The sequence below is a fragment of a genome, unplaced genomic scaffold (assembly GCF_019419815.1).
Source record: "Pyrus x bretschneideri cultivar Hongxiangsu unplaced genomic scaffold, Pyrus_bretschneideri_v1 Contig4, whole genome shotgun sequence".
NCBI classification, from domain to species: domain Eukaryota; kingdom Viridiplantae; phylum Streptophyta; class Magnoliopsida; order Rosales; family Rosaceae; genus Pyrus; species Pyrus x bretschneideri.
In genome coordinates this window covers 5,837,891-5,850,033 of record NW_025999723.1, presented here as the reverse complement: position 1 = coordinate 5,850,033, position 12,143 = coordinate 5,837,891, and the positions used below count along the sequence as shown (strand labels likewise).

The 12,143-nt window shown below is 34.9% G+C and overlaps 2 protein-coding genes and 1 pseudogene across 2 annotated transcripts; 1 reads left to right on the top strand and 2 right to left on the bottom strand.

Moving 5' to 3' along the window:
• The first annotated feature begins 1,234 nt into the window (after positions 1-1,234).
• LOC103942770 lies at positions 1,235-4,027 on the top strand. Its single transcript, XM_009352981.3, has 5 exons — positions 1,235-1,664; positions 2,719-2,940; positions 3,037-3,112; positions 3,398-3,457; positions 3,735-4,027. Exons 1-4 carry the CDS (start codon positions 1,500-1,502, stop codon positions 3,412-3,414), a joined length of 480 nt encoding a protein of 159 aa, XP_009351256.2. The 5' UTR covers positions 1,235-1,499; the 3' UTR covers positions 3,415-3,457; positions 3,735-4,027.
• Positions 4,028-4,698: 671 nt separating this feature from the next.
• Positions 4,699-5,325, bottom strand: LOC103942762 (non-specific lipid transfer protein GPI-anchored 5). Its single transcript, XM_009352972.3, has 2 exons — positions 4,961-5,325; positions 4,699-4,874 (listed from the first exon to the last, which is right to left on the bottom strand). Exons 1-2 carry the CDS (start codon positions 5,298-5,300, stop codon positions 4,858-4,860), a joined length of 357 nt encoding a protein of 118 aa, XP_009351247.1. The 5' UTR covers positions 5,301-5,325; the 3' UTR covers positions 4,699-4,857.
• A 1,055-nt stretch (positions 5,326-6,380) lies between these two features.
• LOC103942998 lies at positions 6,381-6,935 on the bottom strand (annotated as a pseudogene).
• Positions 6,936-12,143: the final 5,208 nt, after the last annotated feature.

Here is a 12,143-nt window from a genome sequence, read left to right as displayed (position 1 = left end):
CTTAAGGTCGAAGTTGTCGACATGATACACCCATGTGTCAAAAAACAGGGGAGAGGTGTATACAATGAAGGGCACATGGGGACCGGAGAAAAGTGATGGGTTTAGCATTGAATCATTGATATGCTACACTTACCATTCATTTGTGTCATCTTTCTAATAAAGATAGGGTCCGTCAATGCATACGGATCCCATCTTTATTAGAGAGATTGTATAAGTAGATGATAAGAATAGCATAATGATGCATGCAAGCCACTGAAAAGTGTTACACCAATATATAGCATTATTAATTCACATATTATAAAAAATATATTACATATTTAATATTTCATGCACTTATAATGTAAATTAAAATGGCTAGATACACGTATTATATTATTAATGGGTTATGAATACAGTCCAACCTTAGAGCTAACTCTAGTTTATTTTTGGGGTTTTGAACTTTAATCCTTGAAGAAGATTAAAATTCAATAAAAACCTAGTGTTAAATTGGATATGTACTTAATTCAAATTTATATTATATTTATATTTTAATATTTAATAGATGTCTTATTTAATGTAATTACAATAAAATTAAAGTTATTTATTATTATTATACACATTTAAATTCATTATATTTATTTTACTTTCTCTAATTAGTGTACCTAAATGTACGTATCATAATATATTTTACTAAATTAGTGTACCAAAATGTCTGTACGTAAATATATTGTAGTGAATTAGTGGCACATAAGAAAATATGCAAAAACATAAGTGTACCGAAAAATTCCATACCTAAATATATGATACTAAATTAGTGTACCGAAATGTTAGTATCTAAATATATTATAATAAACTAGTGTACTGAAATATCTGTACCTAAACATATTATACTAACCTAGTGTATCGAAATGGTCATACCTAAATATATTATAATGAATTAGTGGCACATAAGAAAATATACAAAAACATGTGTATCGAAAAATCTTTACGAAAATATTTACTTATATAAGATACTTACCATAATAAGAATTAAAATATATAATATTTTCATAAAATTTAATTTATGAACGCCATAAAATTATAACTAAAAAAGTGAGACATTTAATATGTTGGCATTAAATAGAGTCTAGGAACTAAAATCAATTTTTAATCTTGTATAAGACATTTTTCTAAATTTCATCTTATTTTAGGATTAAAATCTAATTTTCTATTTATTTTTTCTCTCCTTTTGGGTTTATAAATAGCGAGTGACACCTTCAGTCTCTCCACATCTGCAAATCTTTACGTGCCCTTTCCTGCTTCCTATCTGCCCTCCCTCCAATTTTATCTCTGAAGTTGTTGGTTTCTGAATTCTGGTCGGTATTCTAGGAACCTTATCCAATTTCTGCTTCCGAGTTAAGAGATAACTATCAACAACTATCAAAAAGCGGTAGTTATAATCTGTTCGTTGGTTTACAAAGCTGAACGCAGCTTTTTACAACATACCAACTTTAGCTTTAGTTTTCTAATTCATCACTACTATGGAGAACAACAAGAAAGCGGGAAGTGGTGCAAGCCATGGTTCTTCTTCTCCACCATCAAGGAATCTGGACCATCTCTTTGGTCCCAAGGACTCCTCTTCATCTTCTTCTTCATCATCCTCCTCCGGATTATTTGGCTCTCTTTTCCCACCAGTCCCATCAACGGTATATGCTTATTATTTATTTAAGATTATCATTTAATAATCATTTCGTTTTTACTTTTCACTTTTCTAAAAACTGAAAACTTGTTTAGCAATTGTTTCAAAACTGAAAGCTATTTCTTGAGTTTTCAAAATTTGACTTAGATTTTGGTTTTCATTTCCTTTTGTAAAAACTACAATGATTATCCAACAAGTCCTTGGTATTGTCAGGTTTTCGGTGCGAGACATACATTCGTTATCAAATTACATTTTGTTTGTTTTTTTTTTTTTTTTTCCGTTAACCTGTGGGGTTTAAATTTGAGGTTTTTGAACTTTAATCCTTGAAGAAGATTAAAATTCAATAAAAATCTGGTGTTAGATTGGATACTGATTTTAGTCCTTTAATGTGTACTTAATTCAAATTTATATTATATTTTTATTTTAATGATAGATATCTTATTTAATGTCATTGCATTAAAATTAAAATTATTTATTAATATACATATTTTAAATCATTATATTTATTTTACTTCCTCTAATTAATGTACTTAAACGTCTGTATCATAATATATTTTACTAAATTAGTGTACCGAAATGTCTGTATCAAAATATATTGTAGTGAATTAGTGGCACATAAGAAAATATGCAAAAACATAAGTGTACCGAAAAATTTCATACCTAAATATATGATACTAAACTAGTGTACCAAAATATCGGTAACTAAATATATTATAATAAATTAATGTACCGAAATGACCATACCTAAACATATTATACTAACCTAGTGTACCAAAATGTTCGTATCTAAATATATTGTAATAAATTAGTGACACATAAGAAAGTATGTAAAAACATGTGTACCGAAAATTTTTTACAAAAATACTATACTTATCATAATGAAAATTAAAATTTATAATATTTTCATAAAATTATAAATAAAGAAAAGAGGCATTTAATATGGGGGCATTAAATAGAATTTAGGGACTAAAATTAATTTTTAATCTTGTATAAAATATTTTTCTAGACTTCATCTTATTTAAGGATTAAAATCTAGTTTTCTATTTCAATTTGGATTTTAGGGAGTCGGGAGGGAGAGAAGGCACGACTTCGGAGATCAAACTGGGAAGTATGGGAATCCAAGTTTTTCGGATAATAAGGGTGAAAGCAAAACCACCAAAGCTTCCAATATGTATCAAAACGAAGCTGTGGAGCCATGCAACTTCAGTTCATCAATCTACTATGGCGGCCGAGAGAATTATAGTCCAAGAACTGGGACAACTGAATCCCACCAGCACCATACTGTAAGTGCAAAAATTAGGGTTTTGTTTTGGTTGTTTATTCTTTATTCGCTTTTTATGAAGTAAACACTAATGATATTGTTGTAATTTAATTTTTAGTCTAAGAAAGATGGTGGCGAGGACGATGCAAATGGGAATGATGCTAACAGTGTTTCAAGAGGAAACTGGTGGCAGGGTATGATGTATATCTGTGGGCTTATTACTTAATAAATAAAAAAGTGATACCGGATCTTTTTTTTTGGAAATTTTAAAAATTCTATGATCGTGATTGTTTATCGTACATCTTACGGTCAGTTTTTATTAGATATTATTTATATTTAATTTTAAATTTTTAAATAATTTCTAACGCACGATCTACAATGAACTGTCACGATCACAAATTTCCTAAAATCTCCACGACTAGAAATATTATTAGTGTTTATTCTACATGATTAATATGTACGTGACGTCATTTCTGCAGGTTCACTTTATTACTAATTATTTGCTCTACGCATTATGTGAACTCACCACCTAATAGCAGGTAACTCGAATTGTCCTTTCCTTTAATATGCATCGAAAAGTATTATTAATCTACTCATATTATAATTGATGTATTTATATTATTCTATAATATGTTAAATAAAATCTCAAATATCAAAACCATAAGAAGCTGTCACGTCATATTAAAAAATTTCTATTTTTCACATCCTTTTATAACCACAAATATATGCTGCTTCAAAGTGATAAAAAGCAATAACTATTTGAAGAATTTTTCTTAGATATTCATCTGACGTAGAAATATGCTTGTTATGTTGCAGGGTCAAGCACAAATATATATGTATGATCTCTATCTTGAAGCTATATATGTATGGAAAATCAAATAAAGATGGTGGTGTTATATATAGCAATAGCATGGCAGATAGAGCTAGCAGAGCAGCCATAACTGATCCAGAAACTTAACTTGTTGGGTTATTTTTACCCCACTTAGTCAAGTTGGCCAAGTTTAATTAAATATGGATATGAGCTTATTAATCTCAGCTTTGATGTACTTTGTTTTGTAAGAACTTTCCACGTACTAGTTAACTACACCTTGTGCTTTTTTGAATTTCAATCCTTATCTAATTAGTTTTACTAATCAAATCAATATATAATGAAGCCATAGCAGCTTTTTCTGTGATATTCTAGATGCCAATTTGCTTGGCTCCTTCCCTAAATTTTCTAAAAGTAGGAATCCCTACAAATTAAGGACATTGAATGCATTTATAACTAGCAATAGTATATTAGTTTGGTTCTTCCAATGATGCTTAAAAAATTAAAGGTTCGGATCCACTAGATACAATGTGAAATGAGTTCAAAACACTGGTTTGCGCGATGTTAACTTCTTAACCAATCAGTACTTGAGCAAAACTTAAACTATATATTTGTAAGGTTCAATCATCAGACTTGTTATATGGGATGGGCCTATGGCCAGTAATTAGGAATTCAACTTTCGAGCCTAGCCCAACAGAATGTGTTGTTTTTAACATAACAGATATGTGGGGATGAGAATTTGAACCGTCCCATTCATGAGAGTTAAACTTAAAACCCTTCACTTATAAGCAGAGAGGAATAATACTAGTGACAAATATGAAATATGTGCTGCTTAGCAATTGAAGATGAATATAAGCAGGAGTGGAAGCTAAGAAGCAAATGAGATACCCCTTTCATCTTTACTTTCCTTTTTGGTTATGGATGTAAGCAGCCATGGTTAACATCAATAAGGATAGCACGAAGTAAATTCTGTAAAGACGGTTAAAACACCAACAATTTATTTATTATTCAGGGTATCTGGATCAACATGTCACAGTGAAACGCTAGATGAAACCTAGTTACAAAGATAATGAGATACAATCCCCAGTACTCGTTCCCAGTCACCAGGCACCATCAGCGACTTCAGCGTCTTCAGGGCAATGTATAAGCTGAAAATAAGAACAGGTAGTGTTAATAAAACTGCAAATGTATGTTGAGGAGGCATTTAGAAACAATTGAGATGTTAAAAACCAACCTCCACACTTGAAACCCACGGGACGATCAGCAATGTTACAACGTTTTGGAATGGTAACAGCAATTTCTGGTTTCACTCCCGACATCTTAGCAGTATTTGAAAGCATCACGGCACAGAGGCAGCTAGGGTTCTGACCTATCCTTTTTACCTGGCTACAGCAACTAGCGGAAACTGGAGCCTGTGCATCCTGTGCTGCTGATGCACAGGGAGCCAGCTTCAAAGCTTCGCTGTCAGGACTAGATTTTCCACACTCACCAGCCCCATATGCCCCATTCAACTGACTTATGCCGACAATTGCAAGAAACGCTATGAGGCAAATGTACTTCATTGGAGCTTCCATTTCTTCAATTTAGTGCAGAAAACACTTCTCGACTTCCCGCTTTTATACAGCAATAGGCAGCTCAAAAGACACTTGATTAGTTACTGAAAGATGAAACCCACAAGACATAGTGGAGGTAGCACTGGAAGGAGGCATGCTTTGTTTATTGCCGCACCTACTCCTCCAGAAATGGATTTCGATTACCTGGCAACTTTAGGCCATTGAAAATTATCACCTCTAACTAAAGTGCTTGCCACCATTCCATTACTTTTGTCATTTCAGAGAAGAGGCGCGAAAGGGCATTTCTTTTGCAACAGATAACACAGCAGCAATCAATCTCACAATCTCCACGGCTACATCCTATTCCTACCTCAATCTGTTTCTCTAGACTAGTTAGACCTATAAGAATTAGACCGATACCCAGTAAATCATTGGTTTTTCTTTGGCGCTTCTTTGCACACTACGTTCAATCAGTGTTAAACTAGTCCAGAGATCCAAGCTACCACTTCTAAAGAGCAAAGCAAGTAGTGGGATGGTGTGAAAGACTGAAAGTGCATTTGCACTGAAGAAAAACCGCTAAAGCACGGTTAAGTATTGAACTACCCAACCATAATCACCAACTCAACAGAAATCATCAAGCAACTAATACTCCTTTGATGACAGCCTCCCCACCCTGCGTAGAACGAAATAGAACACGCGCAAAGGTATTACAAGCTAATAACGCAGTTAACACACGTGATTAGCTTAAGATATTGCCACAATAACATCCCGTATGTGGGTGCCTGATTGGCCATTCCACACTGAAGTCATGATGGAGACAGCATGAGTAATCCAAAACAGAGCAAAAGGAATAATTGGTAACATGAACAAATTCACTAGAATATTAGCACTTGCTAACCCACGTGTACTACCACTTATCCCCAAATTCCCATTTCACCCAAATTGTGGAGCACTAATCAACTTGATTTCCCACTTGATCCACTACTAATGTGAACGAAGATCAAGGAATTATATATTTTAATCGAATTTAAGAACTTCAATCTCAGGATTAATCCAAATCAAACATTCAAATACATCAAATTAGAATTAAAATACAAAAATTTAGCGCGTAAATGCTTACAAAACGGTGCAACAGTAGATGCGCAGCGCGACAGGGACGAAGATGACTAGCGGGACGACGGCGGCGAGAGTGTGGGAGCTGCCGCAAGCCAAAGTCCCGAGTTGATCTGCACCATGTTGATGAGAACCAGCATCACGAACACGCACCTGGCAACCGAACGGAGACTCGAGACAAGCATCCCGATCCGGGGGAGGGAGCCGTTGGTGACCCGGGCTATAATCTCGGCGGGAGGGTGGTAGGACGGGTTGTGGGTGATCCGGATGCCTGCCTGAGGCCGTGGCGATGAGGCTGGAGAAGAGGAAGGAGCTGAAGGAGTAAACGTGGAAGGAGACGAGGTCCTCGGCCACGGAGGGGCCAGGGAGGCAGGCGGTGGTGTCGTCCTCAATGAGCCTGTTACTGGGGTCGGAGGGGTTCCAGGTGAGGGCGATGAAGAAGGCTAAGGAGAAGAGGGAGTTAACGTTGACAATGCCATCTGGGGCCGTCAGGTGGATGGTGGTGCCGCCGGGGGTGTCTATCCTTCCAATCTTTGATTCCATTTATACGCCTCAAAACACATTATACGACTCCATTTTGCATGCACGTATCAATAACCACGTATATTCTACACCTGAAACTCCAAATTTCCAAAACCCTTGGCCATAATCTCAGTCAGGAGTGTATCCCACATTCAAGCAACCATTCTCTGCAAAACATAATGGATTGCAAGTTAAAACCCGAAGCGGTGGCCATGACTTTGAGAGATTATCGTAATGTGACCTTCGTCATGATTGACATGTTCATCCATCTTAATTCCGTTGATGTCAATGTTGTCGATGAGAGCGTGCGGGTTAGGTCCGGAGCTCTTCTTGAACAAATTTACCATGCAATTTCTACCAAACCCCGAGTTTATGGGTTTCCTCCTAAATTTGCCTAGATTAACTTAATAAGATGCTGACTTCAGCGTAAAGTAAACCTTAAAGACAAGTTTACCGTTGTAGTTAACCCTTTCAAATAAATAAATAAAGGCTAAATTACACAAAACTACATCAACTATTAGTCGAATCACAATCTCATACCTCATGTTTTAAAAATTACAATATCATACATCATCTTACATATTTGTTGCAATATTATACATCCATCAGTTTTTCTATTAATTTTTCTATTAAATACTAACATAGTTTGATGCTGATCCACTTCCTAGTTCAGTTGGATTAAAAATTAATTAAATATTTAAAAACTAAAACTAAAATTATTTAAATATTTTATTAAAAAGGAAGAGGGACCCACCCCCTACAAACCCATCCCCTGACCCTTCTTCCACCGTCCACCATCTTGGTCACGGGTCTGTCAATTCACTCATCGCTGCTCAAATCTTCCCAGTCCGTCCAACCCATCTTCCCCGTCCATTTCTCCCCACCCATCTTCTCTGGAGTTCATCCTCCAGCTCTTGCTCCTCTTCTTCTTCCTCCTTCTCCTCCTCCTCTTTGTCTTTTTTTTTTTTTTTTTTCGGCGGGTCATACTGCCTAGAAGGCAGGAGGGCGTTAAAGTCTTACAACCATTTTATTGGGGATTGGGGACACTTGGGATTCCGTAGGAAATAGGGATAAATTGCTTTTGGTATTCTATTATGCCATCAAAAAGCTTAAAGCTTTACCGCCCATTTCAATGTCCTCCACCACTTGGATTGGTTTACAAATTACAAAATTGTTTCCAATCCCAAGTGTCACTCTCGCTCACTCAGAAACCCTAATAAAATACCCAAAACAATTTATCCCCAATCTCTAACGCTACACCCTCACCGTCATCTCCAAAGACAAGATTGCCGGCGTCAAAATCCCAGAAATTCCACGGTTCAATCTGCCATGAACGACGGTCAAACAGCGTGAAGTCTAGGTAGGTCCTGTCAGTGGCACCAAGAGTAGTGGAACGGCGGTGGTGGCGACGATGCTTGTCATTGGAGTTCGTGGTCAACTCACTTGGGAAGCTCGCCTAAGAAACGGTGGTAGAGGAGACGGGTGGGAAAGAAGGGTGAGGGGATGGGTTTGTAAGGTGGGTTCCATATTTTTAAATAAAAACATTTAACTAATTTTAGTTTTAATCCAACTGGACTAGCAAGCCTGCCTCAAGTCACGTCAACATTTAACAGAGAAACTAATAGAAAAATTGATAGAGGTCTAAAATTGCAACAAATTTGTAAGATGAGGTATGACATTGTAATTTTCAAAATATAAGGTAAAAGATTGTGGTTTGACCAATAATTAAGGTAATTTTGTGTAATTTAACCATAAATAAATAATCCAATCAAATTTAAAATGGCATAAAACATTGAAAAGGAAAAGTAAACCCTAAACCCCATCTGAGAACTCATTATCTTTTTCCTCTCTCGTCAATTCCACTATTTTTCTTCTCTTTTTATCAAATATTCTTCCTCTTGGACCTCCCCTATCAACATTTCATCCATTGGACAAATCCCAACAGGAAATCCATAAACTCGGGTTTTGGTAGAAATTGCATAGTAAATTTGTCCACAGTAAATTTGTCCAAGAAGCAAGGGTGGGCATAAAAAACATTGAATAGAAAACCGAATCCAACCATGATACAAAAACCTGTAAAAGACCGCGTTAATAAAAAAAATAAAAACCGGAACAAAAATCGAACCAGAACGTCTCAAATCGGTTTCGGTTTGGAAATACTAAAAATCGGATGAACCAGACCGAATCAATTTTAATATAAATTATTGCTTTGTTATTATTCTTGTATAAATAAGCCATTTTTCCAAGAAGGCAATATGCATAGGGCCAATTTTTTCTTGCTTCTCTTCCCTTAACTTTTTTTTTTCATTATTTTCCATTATATTTTGCATCATGTACACTTTAGTTTTAGTTTAGGATGTACATTTTCTATCTTCCGGTCACAAGTCTTGTAGATCTAGTAGTGAAAACTCAAATTTGCTTCAATTTGTGGTTGAAATATGTGTTTGGTTTTGAAAGTAGAAAATTCGAAATATAATATATATATATATATAATTTTTGTTAGGATCGCAAAACCAACATAAATTGAACTGAAATTGATGTGAACCGAGTCATACGGTTTTAATAATAAATTTAAACAGAATAGAACCGAATCATAAATACTTTTCTGGTTCCAGTTTCAATTTGAAAATGAAACCTGGTCAAACTGGACGATACCCACTCCTACCAAGAAGAGCTCCGGCCTTAACCCACATGCTCCCATCGCCTACATTGACATCAATGGAAATAAGATGGATGAACATGTCAATCATGACAAAGGGCACATCCGACACGTACGATATGCTCTCAAAGCATGGCTGCCGCCTCGGGTTTTAATTGGGAAAATTAAAATCCTCTATAATTTTTCTATATCATTTAGATTAAACACGTGTGCTTTTGTAAAATTTGATTAAAGTGTTTTGACCAATAGTCATCTCTATTTTTTAAAATTAAAATAAATTTTGAATTTATTCTTTTATCTGCAGGATGGACTTTTCCTTATTTAGTAGAGATATTAGTAATTAAACTACATTTTCTCTTCTTCCAAATATGTTATTTCGATCATAGTTTTTTTTTTTTTTTTTTTTTTTGGGTTATGCAAACATTTATTATTAATTTTTTTTTTCCAAATGGTTTTTTCTTTTTCAAATAGTTGGTGATCAACGTAAAAGCTCCGTGTAATTTTTTTCAATTTTTTTGTGAAATTATATATATATATATATATATATATATATTGCTGTTTTTTTTTAATTCAAAAAAATCATTAATTGGTACGTTTATTTGCAATTTTGGTACGTTTGATTTGATACATATTGTTAACATTGGTACATTATTTCTATTTTTTGGTACGTTTTATTTTGTACACATTGTGTATTGGTATGTTTATATTATTCTCAATCCTATTTTCTCTTAACGTACTAAAAGAAAAACTGAGTTTGGTACGTTTGATTTTGGGGGATTTAAAAATATTTTAAATTATTTTGGAAAAAAAAAATGTCTTAAATCGTAGATAATTATTGCTAAATTGTAGCATTATTTTGAAAATAAATTGAATCTAACCATTTTTTTTTTTTTTACAATTATCTCTAATGGAGGAGAGTGTAATAAAAAAGCTAGATTACAGGAAATTTGTTACAATATAATGTGCATATAGCACCAAAATTATGACCAAAAAAAGTTTAATCAAATCACTTAAATGCATGGATGTTTGATCTAGAAAATTCAAAACTGAAGCGCCTATATCAAAAGATCCCATTTTAATTTGCAATCCATTATGTTTTGCAAAAAGAATGGTTGCTTGAATTCGGGATACACTCTCGAGATCGATTATGGCCAAAGGTTTGGAGTTTCAGGTGTAGAATATACGAGGTCGTTTATGCGTGCATGCAAAATGGAATCATATGAGGTGTTTTGAGGGATATAAATGGAATCAAAGATTGGAATGGTAGACCGAGTTTTTTGGAGTAAGATTCTGTCCTCGCTTGTTTTCTCTCCTCTTCATTCATTTCTATTTGGACGGTCACAATTAAGTCATTTCAATATTTTATATTAATTTTTTTATAGCAAGAGACGTACAAAGTGAAAAGTGAGAGAGGAGAGGAGGAAAGAGGAGGGAAGGGGAGAGAAATAGGAGAAGCGAGAATCCTACTCCAAGTTTTTTTTGGTAATGCATTGGGGGAAGCCATCAAAGGAAACGGGGGCTGAAGTTGTGCATGAAACTGAGAGTTGGGGGAGTATTTGTAATGAAACCAAAGCACCCAACTTTAAACCGAGAGTTGAGGGGCTGAAGTTGTGGGTTTGTTGGTTGAATTGTACAGAGTTGAGGGAGTATTTGTAATGAAACCAAAGCACCCAACTTTAAACTAGCTTTTATGTTTTCACCAAACCATAGCAGCCGGGAGGGGTAGGGAAATCAATATATTTTTGTATTGTTTTGGTCAATAATTCAACTTACTTTCAAAAGCTGTTCATGTTGTCGTTGTAGATGGGGTAGCTCTTTAGGGGAGCAATTTTCACATGGCTCCTTTTTTACGATAGATTTTTTAATGTACTTGAAACACGAAGTGGCATACATGTGTAATTATATAAGTGGTAAAATACTCGTGTTAAAAAATTAAAACATGAAAATAAGTCTTTCACAAATGATTACCACGGCTGTTTCGGACACAATAATTTTTTTTTTTTAGTTTCCCCACGAATTAAAGTTTGACACCTATCTTATGTCCTTTTAAAATAAAACATGTGGCTTTTGATTTATTGTTGGGTCTAATTAATAAATGTTGAAATAAATTTTGTTTTCAAACTTGAACCTTAAGATTGATCCAGTGGTTACTATCTTTCTACTGTCAGGTTGGTCCAATCGGTTCTTCCACATCTTTTTTTTTTTTTTCAAATATTATTACCAAGCACACACTTATACATAGATGTAGGCCCACTTACGACAAAAGCACAAAACAAAGATATAAACCTCCATAGCAACTACAAAAAAAAGCCCAACTCAAACTTTGGGGCCCAAAACGGAAAAACCGAGCAGCCGGTTTCCTCTATCGCCGCTGGCGCACCAACCATCAACAACAAACCAGCTTCCCTTGCAAACGCCGAAGATCCAACAAGGCAAAGCCCCATAAACGAAAAGAAAAAAACTCCACCTACCGGCAACAAGAACCACAAATATCCAAATCGCAACCACCAAGGAAAGGAAGCCAGTGGAAAATCCCACAAGTAACAGCGCCGAGGACGACAGACAAGTGG

Excerpts from the sequence above, each read along its gene's own strand:
- LOC103942770 (XM_009352981.3), top strand. The coding sequence starts at position 1,500 with ATGGAGAACAACAAGAAAGCGGGAAGTGGTGCAAGCCATGGTTCTTCT. Across the intron at positions 1,665-2,718 it reads TCCCACCAGTCCCATCAACG|GGAGTCGGGAGGGAGAGAAG; the intron begins GTATATGCTTAT and ends TTTGGATTTTAG. Across the intron at positions 2,941-3,036 it reads AATCCCACCAGCACCATACT|TCTAAGAAAGATGGTGGCGA; the intron begins GTAAGTGCAAAA and ends TTTAATTTTTAG.
- LOC103942762 (XM_009352972.3), bottom strand. The coding sequence starts at position 5,300 with ATGGAAGCTCCAATGAAGTACATTTGCCTCATAGCGTTTCTTGCAATT.